At 41.4% G+C, this 16,536-nt stretch overlaps 1 protein-coding gene across 1 annotated transcript; it reads left to right on the forward strand.

Moving 5' to 3' along the window:
• The first annotated feature begins 5,577 nt into the window (after nt 1-5,577).
• On the forward strand, nt 5,578-15,229 carry CDC6 (cell division cycle 6). Its single transcript, XM_006832585.1, has 11 exons — nt 5,578-5,765; nt 6,338-6,619; nt 6,745-6,944; nt 7,194-7,369; nt 8,004-8,110; nt 8,567-8,706; nt 9,970-10,070; nt 11,384-11,448; nt 13,799-14,001; nt 14,292-14,432; nt 14,797-15,229. The coding sequence occupies exons 1-11, from the start codon at nt 5,588-5,590 to the stop codon at nt 14,884-14,886; spliced, it is 1,683 nt and encodes a 560-aa protein (XP_006832648.1). The 5' UTR covers nt 5,578-5,587; the 3' UTR covers nt 14,887-15,229.
• The last annotated feature ends 1,307 nt before the right edge of the window (nt 15,230-16,536 follow it).

The raw sequence follows: 16,536 nt of genomic DNA on the forward strand, positions 1-16,536 counted from the left end.
GCCCTTTTAGAACCTGCATCTGTCTCATCTTCCTGCTAATATTAAGTGGTCAAGAGTTTGGTCTGAGTTGGAGTCCCAGCTCTTCACTTAATAATTGTGTGACTTATTGCAAGTTTGCTCAACCCCCCTCTACTCTGGTTTTCTCATTTATAAAATGGAAATAATACTAACCTCGAGGAGTAAGGATTAATAATGTGATGTAGGTAAAATGTAGGGGAGAAAGATGAGGCTTTCTGCACCCGCAAAGATTTACAACCTCAGAAATCCTTTCCAGGGTAGCTATGAGTCAGAAGCAACTGGATGGTACTTAGGAACAACACTAATAAGTAAAAGACAGCCCAGTGCCTAGCAAGCATGCACTTAAAGCACTCAGTGTGGCTCTTAGCTCTTAGATGAGCAAACAAACAATTGCAGGTTGTAATAGTTGATTTCCGATTTCTCAGCTTTATGACTGTTTCATTTGGTATTGAGGGATGAAAAATAAAATGTTTACCACCACCTAGAATTAATTAGATTTTGGCCTTAAAAGGAATCTGAGGTTTAGATGAGGTATTAGCCTCAAAAGCTGACCTGTAAATTACTGGTTTAAATTACATTTTTCATTAAAAGCTCAGCTTGTCTCTCTCTCTCTAGCTATCTTTCCTGGCCCTGAAACCCTAGTGTTTAGTCATAAAAAAGTGATTTTAAAATTAAAGGGCCATAATTCTCACCAATGTCCACAATGTGTGGAGTAATGATAAATTCCAGGATTATAAATTCTTAACCTTAAACAAAAATTTTAAAAATTGGCTTTATTTCCTCACCTTTGAAGCATGAAAGAGTGAGAGATGCTGTGTAATAAGAAAACTAGGTGGCAAGAAATGTGGGTCTTGGCTAGTGCCAAGCTTTGTGATCTTTCAGCATCCTCTGCACGTTTGCTTTGTTTGTGCTTTGTCAGGTGGAGAAATAGGGAGATAAGTGCCTCGCCTCAAGCCTATCACACAAAACTGCTGCAAAAGTGATAGGTGTTTCTGTAGTTGTTTAGTGCTGTCAGGTTGGTTCCAACTCACAGTAACTGTACTCACGACAGAATGAAACACTGCCTGGTCTTGTGCCATCCCCACAATCGTTAAGCTTGAACCCATTGCTGCTGCCACTGTGCCAATTCGTCTTGTTGGGGGTCTTTTTTTCACTGACTCTCCACTTTACTTAACATGATGTCTTTCTCCTGGGATTTGTCCCTGTCTGAAGTATGAGAGACAAAGTCTTGCCATCCTGGCTTCTAAGGAGCTTTCTGGCACTACTTCCAACACAGGTCTCTTTGTTCTAGCAGACCACAGTACATTAAATATTCTCCAACACCATACTTAAATACATCAGCTACATCAATTCTTCTTCGATCTTCCTTATTCACGATCCAGCTGTCACATGCATATGAAGCAATGGAAAATACTATTGCTTGTGGAGGCACCTTCGTCCTTAACTTGACATGTTTGCTCTTCAACATTAAAGAGGTTTTGTACCGCAGATTTGCCTAATGTATATGTTGTTTTATGCCTTCACTCCTGCTTCCTTCCATGAGTGTTGATGGTGAATCCAAGCAGAATGAAGTCTGACAACTTCAATCATTTCTCCATTTGTCATTTATTGGTCCAGTCGTGATGACTTTTGTTTTCTGTGTATTGAGGTGCAAACCATACTACAGGAGGTTGTAGTCTTTGATCTTCACCAATAAGTATTTTAAATCCTCCTAGATTCCAGCAAACAAGATTGTTATCATCTGCACATCACAGGAGTCTTTCTCCAATCCTGATGCCAGGTTCTTCATATTATCCAACTTCTGGAATTATTTGCTCCGTGTACAGATTGAATAACAGTATGGTGAAAGAAACAACCCTGGTACACACCTTTCCTGATTTTAAACCATTCAGTGACCCCTTGTTCTGTTCGAATGACTGTCTTTTGGTCTATGTACAGGCTTCTCATGAGCACAATTAAGTGTTTTAGAATGCTCATTCTCCCCAATGTTGCCCATAGCGTTTCATGATCCACACAGTGGAAACCTTTGCACAGTCAGTAAAGCACAGGTAAACAGACATCTTTCTGGTATTCTCTGCTTTCAGCCAAGATCCATCTGATTTCAGAATTGATATCCCTCTTTCTATGTCCTCTTGTAAATCCTGCTTGAACATGTACTATTGCAGCTGTTCTTGAATTAACTTTAGCAAACTATAAGTCGAGGCTTGATGTTTTTTTCTGAAATTCCCTCAGCTTGAGAAATGCTGAGCATGTTCTTCTCTTTGGTTTTCTGACTCTAGGTCTTTGCACATTTCATTACAATACTTGACTTTGAAATTCTGTATTCAGCTCTTTTACTTCCTCATTTCTTTCATTTGTTTTAGCATCTCCCTGGTAGTGTAGTGGTTACAAATTGGGCTGTGAACCTCAGGGTCAGCAGTTCGAAACTACTCACCATTCCACGGTAGAAAGATGAGGCTTTCTGCTCCCGTAAAGATTTATAGCCACGGAAACCCTATACAGGGTCCCTATGAGTCGGAACTGACTCCATGGCACATAACAACAACAATACTGGAGAACAAGTTTCAGAATCTCCATTTTGGTCTTTTCCTTTCTTGTCTTCTTAATGACCTTTTGTTTTCCTTTTTTTGTATGATAGTCTTGATGTCATCCCATAATTAGTGTCTAATGCATCATACCTATTCTTGAGATGATCTCTAAATTCAGGTGGGATTTGTTCAAGGTCAGATTTGAGCTCTTGTTGACTTGTTTTAATTTTCTTCAACTTCAGTCTGAACTTACATATGAGCAGTTGATGGACTATTCCACAGTCTGCCCCTGACCTTGCTTTGGTTGATTATATGGAGCTTTTCCACCATCTCTTCCCACAGATGTAGTCAATTTTGTTTCTCTGTATGCCATCTGGTGAGGTCCATATGTATGTTGTTATTAATGCCATCCAGGCGTTTCTGTCTCATAGCAGTCCTGTACTGGGTTTCCTGAGGAGCGGCTGGTGAACTTGAATCACTGACCTTACAGTTCAAACTGACTTTGCAATCCAGCTCATTAATCCACAGTGCCACACCAGGACATCTTTTGTGTTGTTTAAAAAAGGTGTTTGCAATGAACAGGTTATGGTCTTGAAAATTCTATCACATGATCTCCATCATTTCTATCAATAAGATCATATTTTCCAACTATTGATCCTTACTTTTTGTTCCCAACCTCTGCATTCCAATCCCCAGTAATCATCAATACATCTTGATTGCATGTTTGATGAGTTTCAGACTGAAGAATTTGGTAGAATTCTTCAATTTCAGTATCACTGGCCTTAGTGGTTGGTGCATAAATTTGAAAAATAGTGGCATTAACTGGCCCTCCTTGTTGTTGTTAAAAGCCTTTGAGTCGATTAGGGCTTCCAAGGAGCAGCTGGTGAGCTTGAACCACTGACCTTGCAGTTGAAACGAATTTGCAGTCTGACACATTAGCCCACAGCCTCCACCAGGACTTCGGTCCTCCTTGTAGGTGTATGGATATTATCCTATCACAAATGGCATTATATATCAAGATAGATCTTGAAATGTTCTTATTGATGAGGAATACTATGTCATTTCTCTTCAATTTGTCATTCCCACCACGGAAAACCACATGATTGTCAGGTTCAGAATGACAAATAAGGCCCCTTTCAACTCACTAATGCCTAGAATATTGGTCTTTATGTGTTATTTCATTTTTGACAACTTCCAATTTTCCTAGATTCATACTTCATACATTTCATGTTCTGATTATTAATGCTTATAGCTGTTTCTCTCCTCGTTTTGAATTGTGACCCATAGCAAATAAAGGCCCCAAAAGCTTTGCTCCATTTGCACATCACACTTTGTAAATTGACTGTGTAAAGGCAGCTCTTCCCCAGTTGTACTTGGGAGTACTTTCCAAACTAAGGGGCTCATCGGACACTATATCTGACAATATGGCGCTATTCATAATTCAATATTCAATAATAGCAGTGTTCCACTGCTATTCATAAGGTTTTCAGTGACTAAACATTCAGAAATAAGTCAGCCTCTCCTTCCTAGTGTGTCTTAGTCTGGATACTCAGCTGAAACCTGTCTACCATGGGCTACATACAGGCTGCTAGTTAAAATACCAGTGCCATAGCTTCCTGCATCACAGCAACACGCAAACCACCACACTATGACAAAATGACAGACGAATCGTGTAGTAGCTCTCTGAAAGTCTGGCCCGTCAGGATAGTTAAAATGAGTACGTTAGACTGGGAGAAGGGTCACATCTTTACATCACGAGCGAGGAAATTCGGGATTGTGTGGGGCAAAGACTACACCTCCCACTGTGCTTTGCGGCGTGGCGAATCCGCCTGACCCTGAGCCGCCCCGCCACAATCGCGGGTCTTTTCGCGGAGGCCCGGATGTAGATGGCGCCACCACTCAGTGGGGTGTGGCTTCAGAACGGCGCTGAGTCTTGGAATTTTCTTATTGGCTCAGGGCCTTCCGGTTGGACAAGGCGCGGGCAAGGGGGCGGTGGGAGAGGTGCGCGGCTCTCTGGCGGCGGCCAATCAGAAGCCTGCTTGTACTTTGGCGGGAGGCAGGAACACAGTAGTCTTGCAGATTTGGCGCGAGAGTTGAATGTCTCTGCTACTCCCTGTGCCTGCCAGAATTGCTCTTGGGAAGTCCCTAAGCCGTTTGTATTAGACGTGAAGAAAAGCTTGGACTGAGGTGACGAACCCCCGTGAAGTGGGAAGGAGAGGATTTCGGAGGAGCAAGGTGTTCGGGGAAGCCTGGGGTCTGGGAGGGAGTGGAATTCGGAAGAAGCACGAGTGAAGTGAAGGGAGCAGTACCGAGACCCCAAGGGCTGAGGTCGGAGTCAGAAAGGGAGAATGTGCCTGCTCAGAGGAGTTCTGGCCTCTGTGCGGGCTAAAGGAGTGGAAGACTGTAGGAGGAAATTGAGCGTGAAGTGAGGACGGAGTGCAGGGGCGTAGGGAAGAACTGGGGGACACTGAGGGCTTGGAGGAGTCTCAGTGTGGAAGGTTGCTGGGTTAAGTCGATGCTAAAGACACCCGCTTCCTGGAGTGAGTAAACTAGACGTTATAAGATCAACGGCTTCCTGCCCACGAAGCAGTATAGCTCAAATAGTTTAAGAAATGTGTAGCCAGAATGCCTCGGCAATATCCTTGATTTGCTACGATAATTATGGGACTTCGAGCCTCTGCCAGTTTCCTCGTCTCTAAGACATGGGTCGCTGCGGCTGTAAAATTTAAATTAATTGATAAGTGTAAATACTTAAAACATCCTGTTACACATATGTGGTGGTGGTGTGCCATCGAGTCGATTTTGACTCAGCGAGCCCCTGTATAGGGCTTCAGAGCCCTAGTGGGCTTGAATTGCTGTTTGCGATGAGCAGTCCAGTTTATACTAAAAGCTGGCTACAGCAGAATTTACTCATGAAATGGTGTTGATTATGAGCTCCAGTGAACAAGACTATAAAAAGATCACATGCTCGTTTCCCTTCTCTTTTACATATTAACTGGCTTCCCTGTTCTTTCTTACATTTTAGCTGTGTTGCTACTATTATGCCTCGAACCCGAGCCCAGGTACAGGCAACGATCTGTTTTCCAAAAAAGAAGGTGTCTCGGACTTTGGGAAATGCTAAAAACTGTAATGAGACCAAACTAGGATTAACAAATATCCCGGCTATACCCTGTTCTCCTTGTGAAAAAATTCTGCCTCTCAGCCCCAGAAAACGGCTAGGTAAGCTCTTTCCTAGGTACACCTTTGGGGCTAGTAGCTCTCAACTTCTCCCTAATGCTATACTTCATTCTGACAGCTTTAAATGACCTTGCAGTTATATAGTATTTGTGAAAGTAAGACAAGTAGGTGGCATCCTTGATATTTTCTGTTGTTTCTAGTACAGTGGTTGGCAGTGTTTTCTTGTTTTAGAGCAGCTGTTTTTAATGAGGGGGAATGATTTGGCAGTATTTGAAGGCATTTTGAATTTCACAACTGAGAGGTTCTCTCCTCTTTCCCTCTCTCCCTCTCTCTCTGTCTCACACACTCACACACTTCCCCCTTCAAGATGTCAATGGTGCCCAGGTTAAGAAGTACTGAGTTAGAAACCATTCTTAAAATTTCTTTCCCCTAAACCCATTTGGTTTCTTCCAAAGAGTGGTAAGATTCAGTGGTGCCATCTGGTGGCCAATATTTGCTTCTGGCGATAAAGGCATTCTATTTTGGTGGTTCTGACCCACAAGTCAGAGACCTTTGCAAATCCTTTTACTCTCCACTGCTATAAATAATCACATTTTGATCTTAATCTATTTCAGGTGATGACAACCTGTGCAACACTCCCCATCTTCCTTCCTGTTCTCCACCGAAGCAAGGCAAGAAAGAGAATGGTCCCCCTAGCTCACATATGCCGAAGGGGCGCAAACTGGTGTTTGACAATCAGCTGACAATGAAGTCTCCTACCAAAAGACAACAAACCAGCGTTCACCAAAACAAAATCCTTTCTTCAGTTCAAAAAGTTGAAGAGATTACTACAAATTCTGAACCAAGATGTCCACTGGAGAAGGAATCTGTTCGTATAAGACTATTCAAGCAGGAAGGTTTGTTCTTATATGGCAGCTGTTTATGCATTCTTGTAAATAAGGCTGATGACTCTGAATGAACCCCAGTGGGTCTTCTTAGTCACCTTCTGTTGTGTCTAACTGTCTTTTCATGTCTGGCATAGGCACTTGCTACCAGCAAGCAAAGCTGGTCCTGAATACAGCTGTCCCAGATCGTTTGCCTACCAGGGAAAAGGAGATGGATGTCATCAGGAATTTCCTGAGGGAGCACATCTGTGGGAAAAAAGCTGGAAGTCTCTATCTTTCTGGTGCTCCTGGAACAGGAAAAACTGCCTGCTTAAGCTGCATTCTGCAAGACCTCAAGGTACACTGAGGCTCTGAATCATGATGCTCTTGCTAAAATGAAATGTGATCATTGGGGGTTAGCAAAGAATAGATGTACTTAGAAGATTGAATGTTTCTCCTGAATAGGGCATTTTTTAGTTACATAGTCTCTATCTTTCCTAATGAAAGGGAAGCTGCTGGTCTCATATGGTATCAGCTCCTCAAACATACTTCAGGTCCCATCACATCTTTATCTAAGACTAAAGGAACACTTGTGTATTTTTTCTAGAAAGAACTGAAAGGCTTTGAAACTATTATGCTGAATTGCATGTCCTTGAGGAATGCTCAGGCTGTATTCCCAGCTATTGCTCAGGAGATTTGTCAGGAAGCAGGATCCAGGACAGCTGGGAAGGACATGATGAGGAAGTTGGAAAAACATATGACTGCAGAGAAAGGCCCCATGATGTAAGTATTACTCTGCTGCACGTTGCGCTTTGAAAATCTATAAGGTCTGTTGCCACAAACTCACATTCTAGTCTTCTGAATTATCAGTTTGCTCCTAAAGAACATTTCCTATGTTTGATATAAAAGAAGCAGTTACATAAACTTAAAGGGGAAGAAGAAGAATAGCACCTTCTAATTATAAATTGGACTCCTGGTGTGGTGCTGTAGGATCAGCACTGGACTGTGATCGGCAGTTCAAACCCACCAGTTACTCCTTGGAAGTCCTATGCAGGGTCACTATGAGTTGGAACTGACTTGACACTTAACAGCAACAACAATTATTATAAATTGGGAGTGTAGTGGCTCCAGGCAATAAGTACTGGACTACGAACCTCAAGGTCTGTGGTTTGAGCCCAGCTAGCTGCTCCATGGGAAAAAGATGAGGTTTTCTGCTTCCACAAAAGATTTGAAGGTAAGTGGATATTACTTGTTTTGGATAGTTTGTCATGTCATTTTAACAGTGAATGGAAATAGGACAGATAATGATATCAAACTGGTCTCAGCTTTAAAACATAACCTAAAGTCAGCCCCAAACAAGCAGATTGGAAGTTTAGAAAGATGAAGCTGAATACTAATTCTTTCTCTTTATATCTAGTGTGTTGGTGTTGGATGAGATGGACCAGCTGGACAGCAAAGGGCAAGATGTATTATACACGTTATTTGAATGGCCATGGCTAAGCAATTCTCGATTGGTGCTGATTGGTTAGTTCTTGATTGTTAATGTTACATGGTGGGTCTAAAGTGTTCATTATTATTTCTGTTCAGCTTACTTAGCACCCATTATTTTTTCTAAAACCAGCTTTCTGCTTTCTTGTCAAAATGACCAAATTAACTCTAAAATCATGGTAATTTTAATCTAAGACAAATCAATTTTGTTCAGCCTGGATGGAAATGGTATTATACTATATTTCAGAGACAATCAATTTTTAGAGCATTATCAGTGTTTATTGGTGATATGTTATACTCCTATTTCTAGCTTTAAAAAAAAAAAATGTTCTATAATGACTATGCCTCTTTTAACTAATGACTGTTGGGAACCAAGTGGGAAACAATTGGAATACTGGATTATAGCTGGAAATTTTCTTTAGATGGCAAAGGTTTCGGTTTTCTTTTTAGGATGATTTAACCAGTGCTTTGTATTAATTATCTCTTCCTCAGGTATTGCTAATACCTTGGATCTAACAGACAGAATTCTGCCTAGGCTTCAAGCTAGAGAAAAATGTAAACCACAACTATTAAACTTCCCACCTTACACCAGAAACCAAATAGCCACTATCTTACACGATCGACTTAATCAGGTGAGTGCCAACCATTGTCCTAAAATATATGTTCTTTGACCACGTAAGATGGGAAACCTTAACCCACTGCCATCAAGTCGACTCCAGCTAGCTCATAAGAGCCCATAGGACAGAGTAGAACTGTCCTATAGGGTTTCCAGGGGTGTAATGACACATCTTTATTCTGTGGAGCAGCTGGCGGATTTGAACTGAAGACCTTTTAATTTGCATCCCAGGGCTTAACCATCAAGGCTTCTGGAAAACCTTACAATGGCTTACCAATATTTCTATGGGCCATAGTGAGAACACTTAACATGAATTTCCACATATGGCCTCAGTATTGAAATAAAAACAGCAATTAGAGAAATCACTCAAGTACTTCCTTAGTCCTTAAAGCTGTTGTTCTTGTTATTAAATGTCATCGAGTCAGTTCCCACTCATAGCGACCCTATGCACAACAGAATGAAACAGTGCCCATAGCTGCTGCCTCCATGCCAATCTATCTCATTAGGAGTCTTCCTTATTTTCATTGACCCTCCACTTTACCAACCTTGATATCCTTCTCCAGAAACTGGTCCCTTCTGATAACATGGCCTCTCTGAAGTATGAGAGACAATATCTCGCCAGTCTGGCTTCTTAGAAATTGGTTGTGGTGGTGTGCCGTGGAGTTGGTTCTGGTTCGTAGCAACCCTATATAGGGTTTCCGAGGTCTTTATGGAAGCAGAAAATCTCCTCTTTCTCCCTCGGATTGGCTGGTAGTTTCGAACTGCTGACCGTGAGATTAGTAGCCCAATTCGTAATCACTATGCTAGCTTAAAAAATAGAGCCTATAATACCCTTTTTCTAAGTTCTAATTCCTTTTTTCCTTTTATGAACCTCTACCATATTCTTAAGGAACTCTGGTAACCTAGTGGGTACAAATTGGGCTGATAACCTCAAGGTCAGCAGTTCGAAACTGCCAGTGGTTCCACAGGAGAAAGATGAGGCTTTCTGCTCCCATAAAGGTTTACAGCCTCAGAAACCCTATACAGGGTTGCTGAGTTGGAACCAACTTCATGACACACAGCCATCCAGCGCATCCATCATATTCCTAGAAAATGTTTAAAAGTGAAAACTACCTCAGACATCTTCATTTACTTATGAGCAGAATACACATCTCTTAGACCCTACATGGTAACTAGTCAAGTTTAGACTTAACTGTGAAAATAGTAATGACTGGAACCTGGATTCCAGAGAAGAGAAATTTTATAGTTCAGACTGTCATCATTTCTGTGTTGCTTGAAGGTGTCTACAGAGCAGGTTCTGGATAATGCTGCAGTGTTATTCTGTGCTCGCAAAATCTCAGCTGTGTCGGGAGATGTTCGCAAAGCGCTAGATGTTTGCAGGTGAGTTATGGTACTGTTGGTGGCTTTTATTAAAAAAAAAAAAAAAAGAAATGCTGTTAATTGTCTCATGTAACTCAAGTGAATATGGCCTAAGAGGCTCCATTCTGCTACTTTTTATGCTCAGAAAGGAGGACTTGTTTCTCAGTGGGGAGCTCTGCATTTCCACCGTGTTAATGTCTGAAACATTATCAGTCCATTACCTACAGAGGGAGAAACAAATGAGATGTTGCTGGCACTCCCTGTGGTGATTATAGATTGGTTAATTACATTTGTATTAAAAAAGACTCCAGTTTACTTTTCCATTAGCTGGTCTCAAGCAGGTTTATTTATGGACCTGAACCATCTTTGCCTTTAGACTTTTTTTCTCCCTGCCTTCCTTTGCTTTTGTGGGCACCCCTTCCCTCCAGTTGGTGGTCCTCACAGTTGTACTCCAGCCTGCCCTCTCTTCCCATCCCCCTGCTGCTCCTGCTGGGGAAAGCCTCCCTTGCTGACTGATGGAATCTCTTCCTTCCCAGTAGGGACACTGGGTCCATTAAAATGATACTTGCTGTGCTGGCCCAATGGTCCAAAATCCCCCTACTGTCATGCAGAAGATCCAGGTCTGGCTTATGGCTTCCTGTAGGCAAAGTACTTTGGAGAAAGCAGTGGGAGAGAGCTCTTCCTCTTGCTAGATGATAGGATCCTGGATTTGAGAATTTCCCCTACTCAGCAAACTGCTTGGATAAAGACTAGCTATGAGCAATGGTCATGTAAGCTGGTATGGTTTAGTCTGCATGTATCCCTGGTGGATATAACTCAGAACTCCCTCTCACGTCTCGTGTGTATGACTTGTGCTCACTGTCCTGAGTCACCTATACTGTATTTCTTCTCCCTTATCCATGGCATTTCTCCGCAGCCAAAATGGTATGGCTCTGTGGTAGCTTAGTGGTTACGAGTCAGGCTGGTAACCTCAGGGTCAACAGTTTGAAACTACCAGTGGTTCCACAGGAGAAAGATGAGGCTTTCTGCTCCCATAAAGATTAACAGCCTTGGAAACCCTTTACAGGGTGGCTGCGAGTCAGAAACAACTCCACAGCACATAACCACCACCACTTGCCATCTATAAGAGGAAACCATGTAGTGGTGAAGTATCTTAAATTCCCTGGTCCATCAGTTGTTTTCAAGGCAATTAAGTCCCCATTAGCTGGGACAAAACCCAGTTTTGTTTGGGAACTTTAAAATGATAAAACGTGTCTTTAGTAAGTTTGATGGTTTTGTGTGGTGTTTGGTTTGGCTCAGCTTAAATTAATTGTAGAATGGTGTTTGTTTTATAGGCGAGCTATTGAAATTGTAGAGTCGGATGTCAAAAGCCAGACTATCCTCAAACCACTGTCTGAATGTGAGTACTTAATCTCCTTCTTGTCTTCCTTTATTATTAGAAGCTTAATTTTTCTGAAATATGAAATGAACATAGTTAAATCCACATCCACCCATTTTTATGTGTATGTCTGTGGTTTTGGTCAGTCTTATCACCTTATTTTGCCTGGCCAGTACCATATATCCCATGTATTACTAGAAGTGAGTTCCCTGCAGTGTTACATAAATGACTTGGATAGAGGAAGTTTTCTTTCCAGCTCTAGAAGTGAAAACTCTAGACAGCAATGTCAGATCAGTTTCACTCTGAACCTGAGACTTGAGTGCACCTTAAGTCTCCTTGATATGGGTGAAAGAATTGAGTTCAACTTGGGAAATCTCAAGCCTTTTAACACGTCCAGCAGAAGAGGATGTACAAAGATCATATTGCTACAGTAAACTGTAAACAAATGACAAGCTTAATTTTTCTTTTCCTTAGCCTTGCTGTCTTAGCTGTGGCAGATTGTCAAATGGTCAGGAACTACATATCTTCTCAGTGTTGAATTTCCAGTGTTAATCTTTAGAAACAGGACAGTCTGATATGATTGTTTCTTCCTTCCCCTCTGTACTAGTTGGGAGTTATTCATTTGTTTCCACGTAAAACTTCTTTTCATCAATCTGTCAAAGTAAAATAAGTGTTTCAGAAGTAGCCAAACTTAATGCTTATGTTGATGGTCTGCAATACATGCCGATGTCTAAACTAGATACTGATTTCTTTCTTCTCTTCAGTTGTTCAGATTACTCTTGTATTTCCCCTGTCCCATAACATTGAGGTTTGTCAGTGGCCCCAATGAATGCACATTCATTCAACCTAAAAGAGGTTTTAAGTTCCAGGCAAAAATGATTAGACCCACCTAATTCCTATCTTTTGACTTCTAAAATGTGTGGATTTGGCATTTAATGGTTCTAGAAAGTTTATAGGGACCTGACTTTAAATAAAAGAAAGAACGTTCTAATTAATAGAACTTTTGGGGCTTCTTTGAAATAGTAAGTTCCCTAGCATTGAAGATTTTAAACAAAACCTGGCTAGATGACCACTTGTTGAAATTGTTTTTAGTGGGGCCTCAGCTGTCTGATAGAGATCAAGAACAGACCTGTAAATTCCTTTCAACTTGACAATTTTGTTATTTGATGGGTGATGTTTGGTTCCTTGACTGCTGCTAGTTCTCTGCAGCATCCCATTTGTTGTAATGAAGTAGAAGAAAATTATTATTGATGAATTGCAGACAGTCTCAGGGTGTAACTTCAGGCAGAGATTGTTACTGGGCAAATCCCTCCTCCATCTTGCAGTTTGGGCCTCTCCAAACAATGAGGCCATGGTCCTACGCAGCTTCCTGGCACTTTCCCAATCTCCGACTTTTGAGATGGTGCTATCTACTAAGATCGTGACATCTTCCCAAGTGTGCCTCTATTTCAGAGAGCTAGGCAAGTGAACCAAACCTAAAAGGTCAGCTGGAGGACTGGTGTTTATTGACTTTATAGTCCACATTTAGCCCCTCAGTTGACTCAAAGGATTGGGTAAAGTTTTTTAAATATCCCCTCTCAATTTTCAGACCTTTGCTTTAAGGTTCTGTTTTTCTTTACCTTTGAGACATCAGGAACTTCTAAAGCAATAGTTTTTTGTCTGGCCCTTACTCTTTTCTGAGGAGGATTTTGTCTCTGACATTAAATTAGATTCCTCAGGACAAAATAGCTCACGATTCTGACTAGAAAAAGAATAACTGCTTTCCAAGTCATCCTACCTCATTTTGGCATCTTTCAAAGAATAGCGTTTGCATTTGTTTCCAAGGCTTCCATAACAAAACTGCAAATGGGCGACTTTAAAGAAGAGGAACTTACTTTCTCACATTTCTGGAGGCTCACGGTGTAAATCAGGGTCCTGGCAATAGTAGTTCCTTCTGTGGGTCTTTCCTAATTTTTGGTGATAGTGGCAATACTTGGTGTTACTTTGTTTCTTAAAGATGCGTCTGCTTTTATCATCACAAAGTTGCCCCCTGTGCGTCTGTTCTGCTATTTTTATATAAAATACCACTCAACGGGAATTAGATAATAGGACCCATTCTATTTTGGCATCTCCTCGTTAATATAACAAAATAACACCCCTATTTCTAAACATGGCCATATTTACAGGACCTCAGTAGAACTTTGGGGGTGCACAGTCAAATCCATACTTCCTCTTCATCCGTTGGTGTCCATAGAGTTGGAACCTCTACTTGGCTACCACATGATGGCACTTGAATTTCCTGCAGCTAAAACTTAGTATCATTTATCTCAACACACATGTACACACATTATTTTAGAAAACTTAATTAAGCTTGATTTGATTTGCTTTATAGGTAAATCATCCTCTGAGACTGTGGTTCCCAAGCGGGTTGGTCTTACTCATATATCCCAAGTTATTTCAGAAGTTGATGGTAATAGGATGGCTTTGGGCCAAGAAGGAGCAGAAGACTCCTTCCCTCTTCAGCAGAAGATCTTAGTTTGCTCTTTGCTGCTCTTGACCAGGCAGTTGAAAATCAAAGAGGTCACTTTGGGGAAGGTACGTTGGGACTCTGGGCAAATGGAGATAGAGATGAGAGTCGGCTTCATAGAAAGTCCTGTGGATATGAATTAAGAATGGCATTTAACAGAACGAGTGCATACTGGTACTATATATAAAAGGCTGATGACTATTTGGGTTGTGGTTGAGAATTTATCCTATTGAAATGGGGAAGGGGGAATTCAGGGAATTTTCTTTTGCAAGCCCAGCCTCATTTTTTATGATTGTAAGGTAACAAGAAACAAGACTTGACTTTTAAGCAAAATGTTTATTCTCTTTATTTCCTCCAGTTATATGAAGCCTATAGTAAAGTCTGTCGAAAGCAGCAGGTGGTAGCTGTGGACCAGTCCGAGTGTTTGTCGCTTTCAGGGCTCTTGGAGGCCAGGGGCATTTTAGGATTAAAGAAAAACAAGGAAACCCGCTTCACAAAGGTACAGCTACTGCTTTTTCATGGTGGTGCTTTTAATTGTTCCTATTCTAAAGAGCTTACTGTTTGCTAAAGTAAAGATTTAAAAAACTAGATGGACCATTTGGTTTCTGTTAGGTGGGTTTTAAGGTGTGAGGCTAGGACTATGGTATGAATGGGATTTTTTTATCAAGGAGGATTTTGTCTCTGACATTAAATTACATTCGATAGGACACAACAGCTTACTACTTTGACCTGAAAATCAGTGTTTTAAAACTTGTGTTTGCCTCTTGTGAGATGAGGACATTTTCTGTGGTAGAAGTTTGTGTCCTATCAGCTTCACTTTTGTGTATTCTACATGGTGAGAAAAGCTCTTCTCTTCTTCCCAGGTGTTTTTGAAGATTGATGAGAAGGAAGTAGAGCATGCTTTGAAAGACAAAGCTTTCATTGGAAATATCCTAACGACTGGCTTGCCTTAAACTCTTCTCCGACTTGTAATACTGCACCCGCGAGTGTCCCACTGCGTTTAGAGAACTGCTACGGAGTCTTCGTTTTAGTACTGTACTCTCAAGTCTGAAAACAAATGGGATCTTTTTACTTGAAACCAATGAATTTTAATATACAGATTTGTGAATATTAGCACAGAATGTTCTTTTAAGTCTTTTTTTTTTTTCACCCTTAAAAATGACCAAGTAAACCCTTTTTAATTACTTTTGCTACCTCCACTACTTATGCGTATCTAACCAATATGCATGTAATATGTAAGTATACAGATTTATGTTGTGGAATGTAACATATTTACCTCTTAGTTTCCTTAGACATTTGTGTGTTTTGTTTAGAACTTTGGGTTTAAAATGAGGAGAATGAAAAATGATGACCCAGGAAAATAAGCGAGATCACATGGAGACTTGAGAGACACTTGGTCAAAGAGTATATTTCTTTTTAAAGTATATTGTGTTCACAGTGCAGAGACTACACTGACATTCTTAAGACTCGTTGGATTTCCCTGCTTTCTCAAGGTTGTGGGGGTGGCTAGGGAGAATGTAATGTTACAGATTGTAAATATATTTATTTTCAAGTTGCATTCTTTTTCTTTCTAAGCAATCACATTTTAAGAGTGCGCAGGCTTTCAGAAGATAATGTGTCCCCAATTGATGCCTTCGTTTGGGATTGGAGTTTCATCTAAGCCACATATTTTTCTGATCTTATTAGATAAGTTAATCCATATGGTCACTCAAGAGTCCTCTTTTCTGAGTTTGGTTTCAGTGGCATTGCATGGTCATTTCTGATGGAGACACCAGAGGGCACCATTATAACTCTGACTGCCTTAAAAGTGCAGACTGGGGTACTTTTCTTTTGAGGAAAGATGGGGCAGATACTGCAGTTGAATCCCTGTGGGTGGTGGCTGTACTTTTATAACTCAAGCAAATGCTTGGAATACAACCCTGTGTGACAGAACTGGTCTATGAACCAGTGATCAAGTCTGCTTCCTGCCTCTCTGATGAGGCCTTTGAGTTGGGGAACTTGATACGTGTACAAATGATCGGTTGGCCGCTGTTGTGTCCCTCCTGCCCACTGTATCCCTGCAATGTGATCTGAGTTACTGCAGGTGGTATGGGATAGGAGAAGGGTGAGTAGAACCCTGAACCCTCTGGAATGAACATGACCTGCTGGTGTGTGCAGCAGATCGCCTACAGACCGAGTCACAATGCCATTCCCTCTCGTGACCCCTTTAGGAGAGCACTCATCCCCTCTGAGGGTCATTCACAAATGGAGACTCACATTCCATACCTAGAAGGTTGGAGAGCAACTGGGGCTGTAAGGGTTAACCAGCATAATTGCAAAGATTGTCCGAAGGCTGATGGAAAGCAGAGACTGAATGGGATTGAGAACAGATGCGAGGCTTGATTTAAATTACATTTTATTGGATGCTGCAGCCTTAAGAGACGTGACTGCTTTACAGTTTGTTTCCACACTGTGGGCAGCTGCTGTCTGTTCTGTGTCCACAGTAGGATCCTGCCCAAAGAGGAGCGGCCTCCCCACCTCGCTGTGTTTGAGGCTTGGCGCCTTCCTCTAACTGTGGGGCTCGAGTCAGGAACATGGCTTGACTCGCAGTGGAGCTGCTACGT

Source organism: Chrysochloris asiatica, unplaced genomic scaffold (assembly GCF_000296735.1).
Source record: "Chrysochloris asiatica unplaced genomic scaffold, ChrAsi1.0 scaffold00007, whole genome shotgun sequence".
In the NCBI taxonomy this organism is placed as follows: Eukaryota; Metazoa; Chordata; class Mammalia; order Afrosoricida; family Chrysochloridae; genus Chrysochloris; species Chrysochloris asiatica.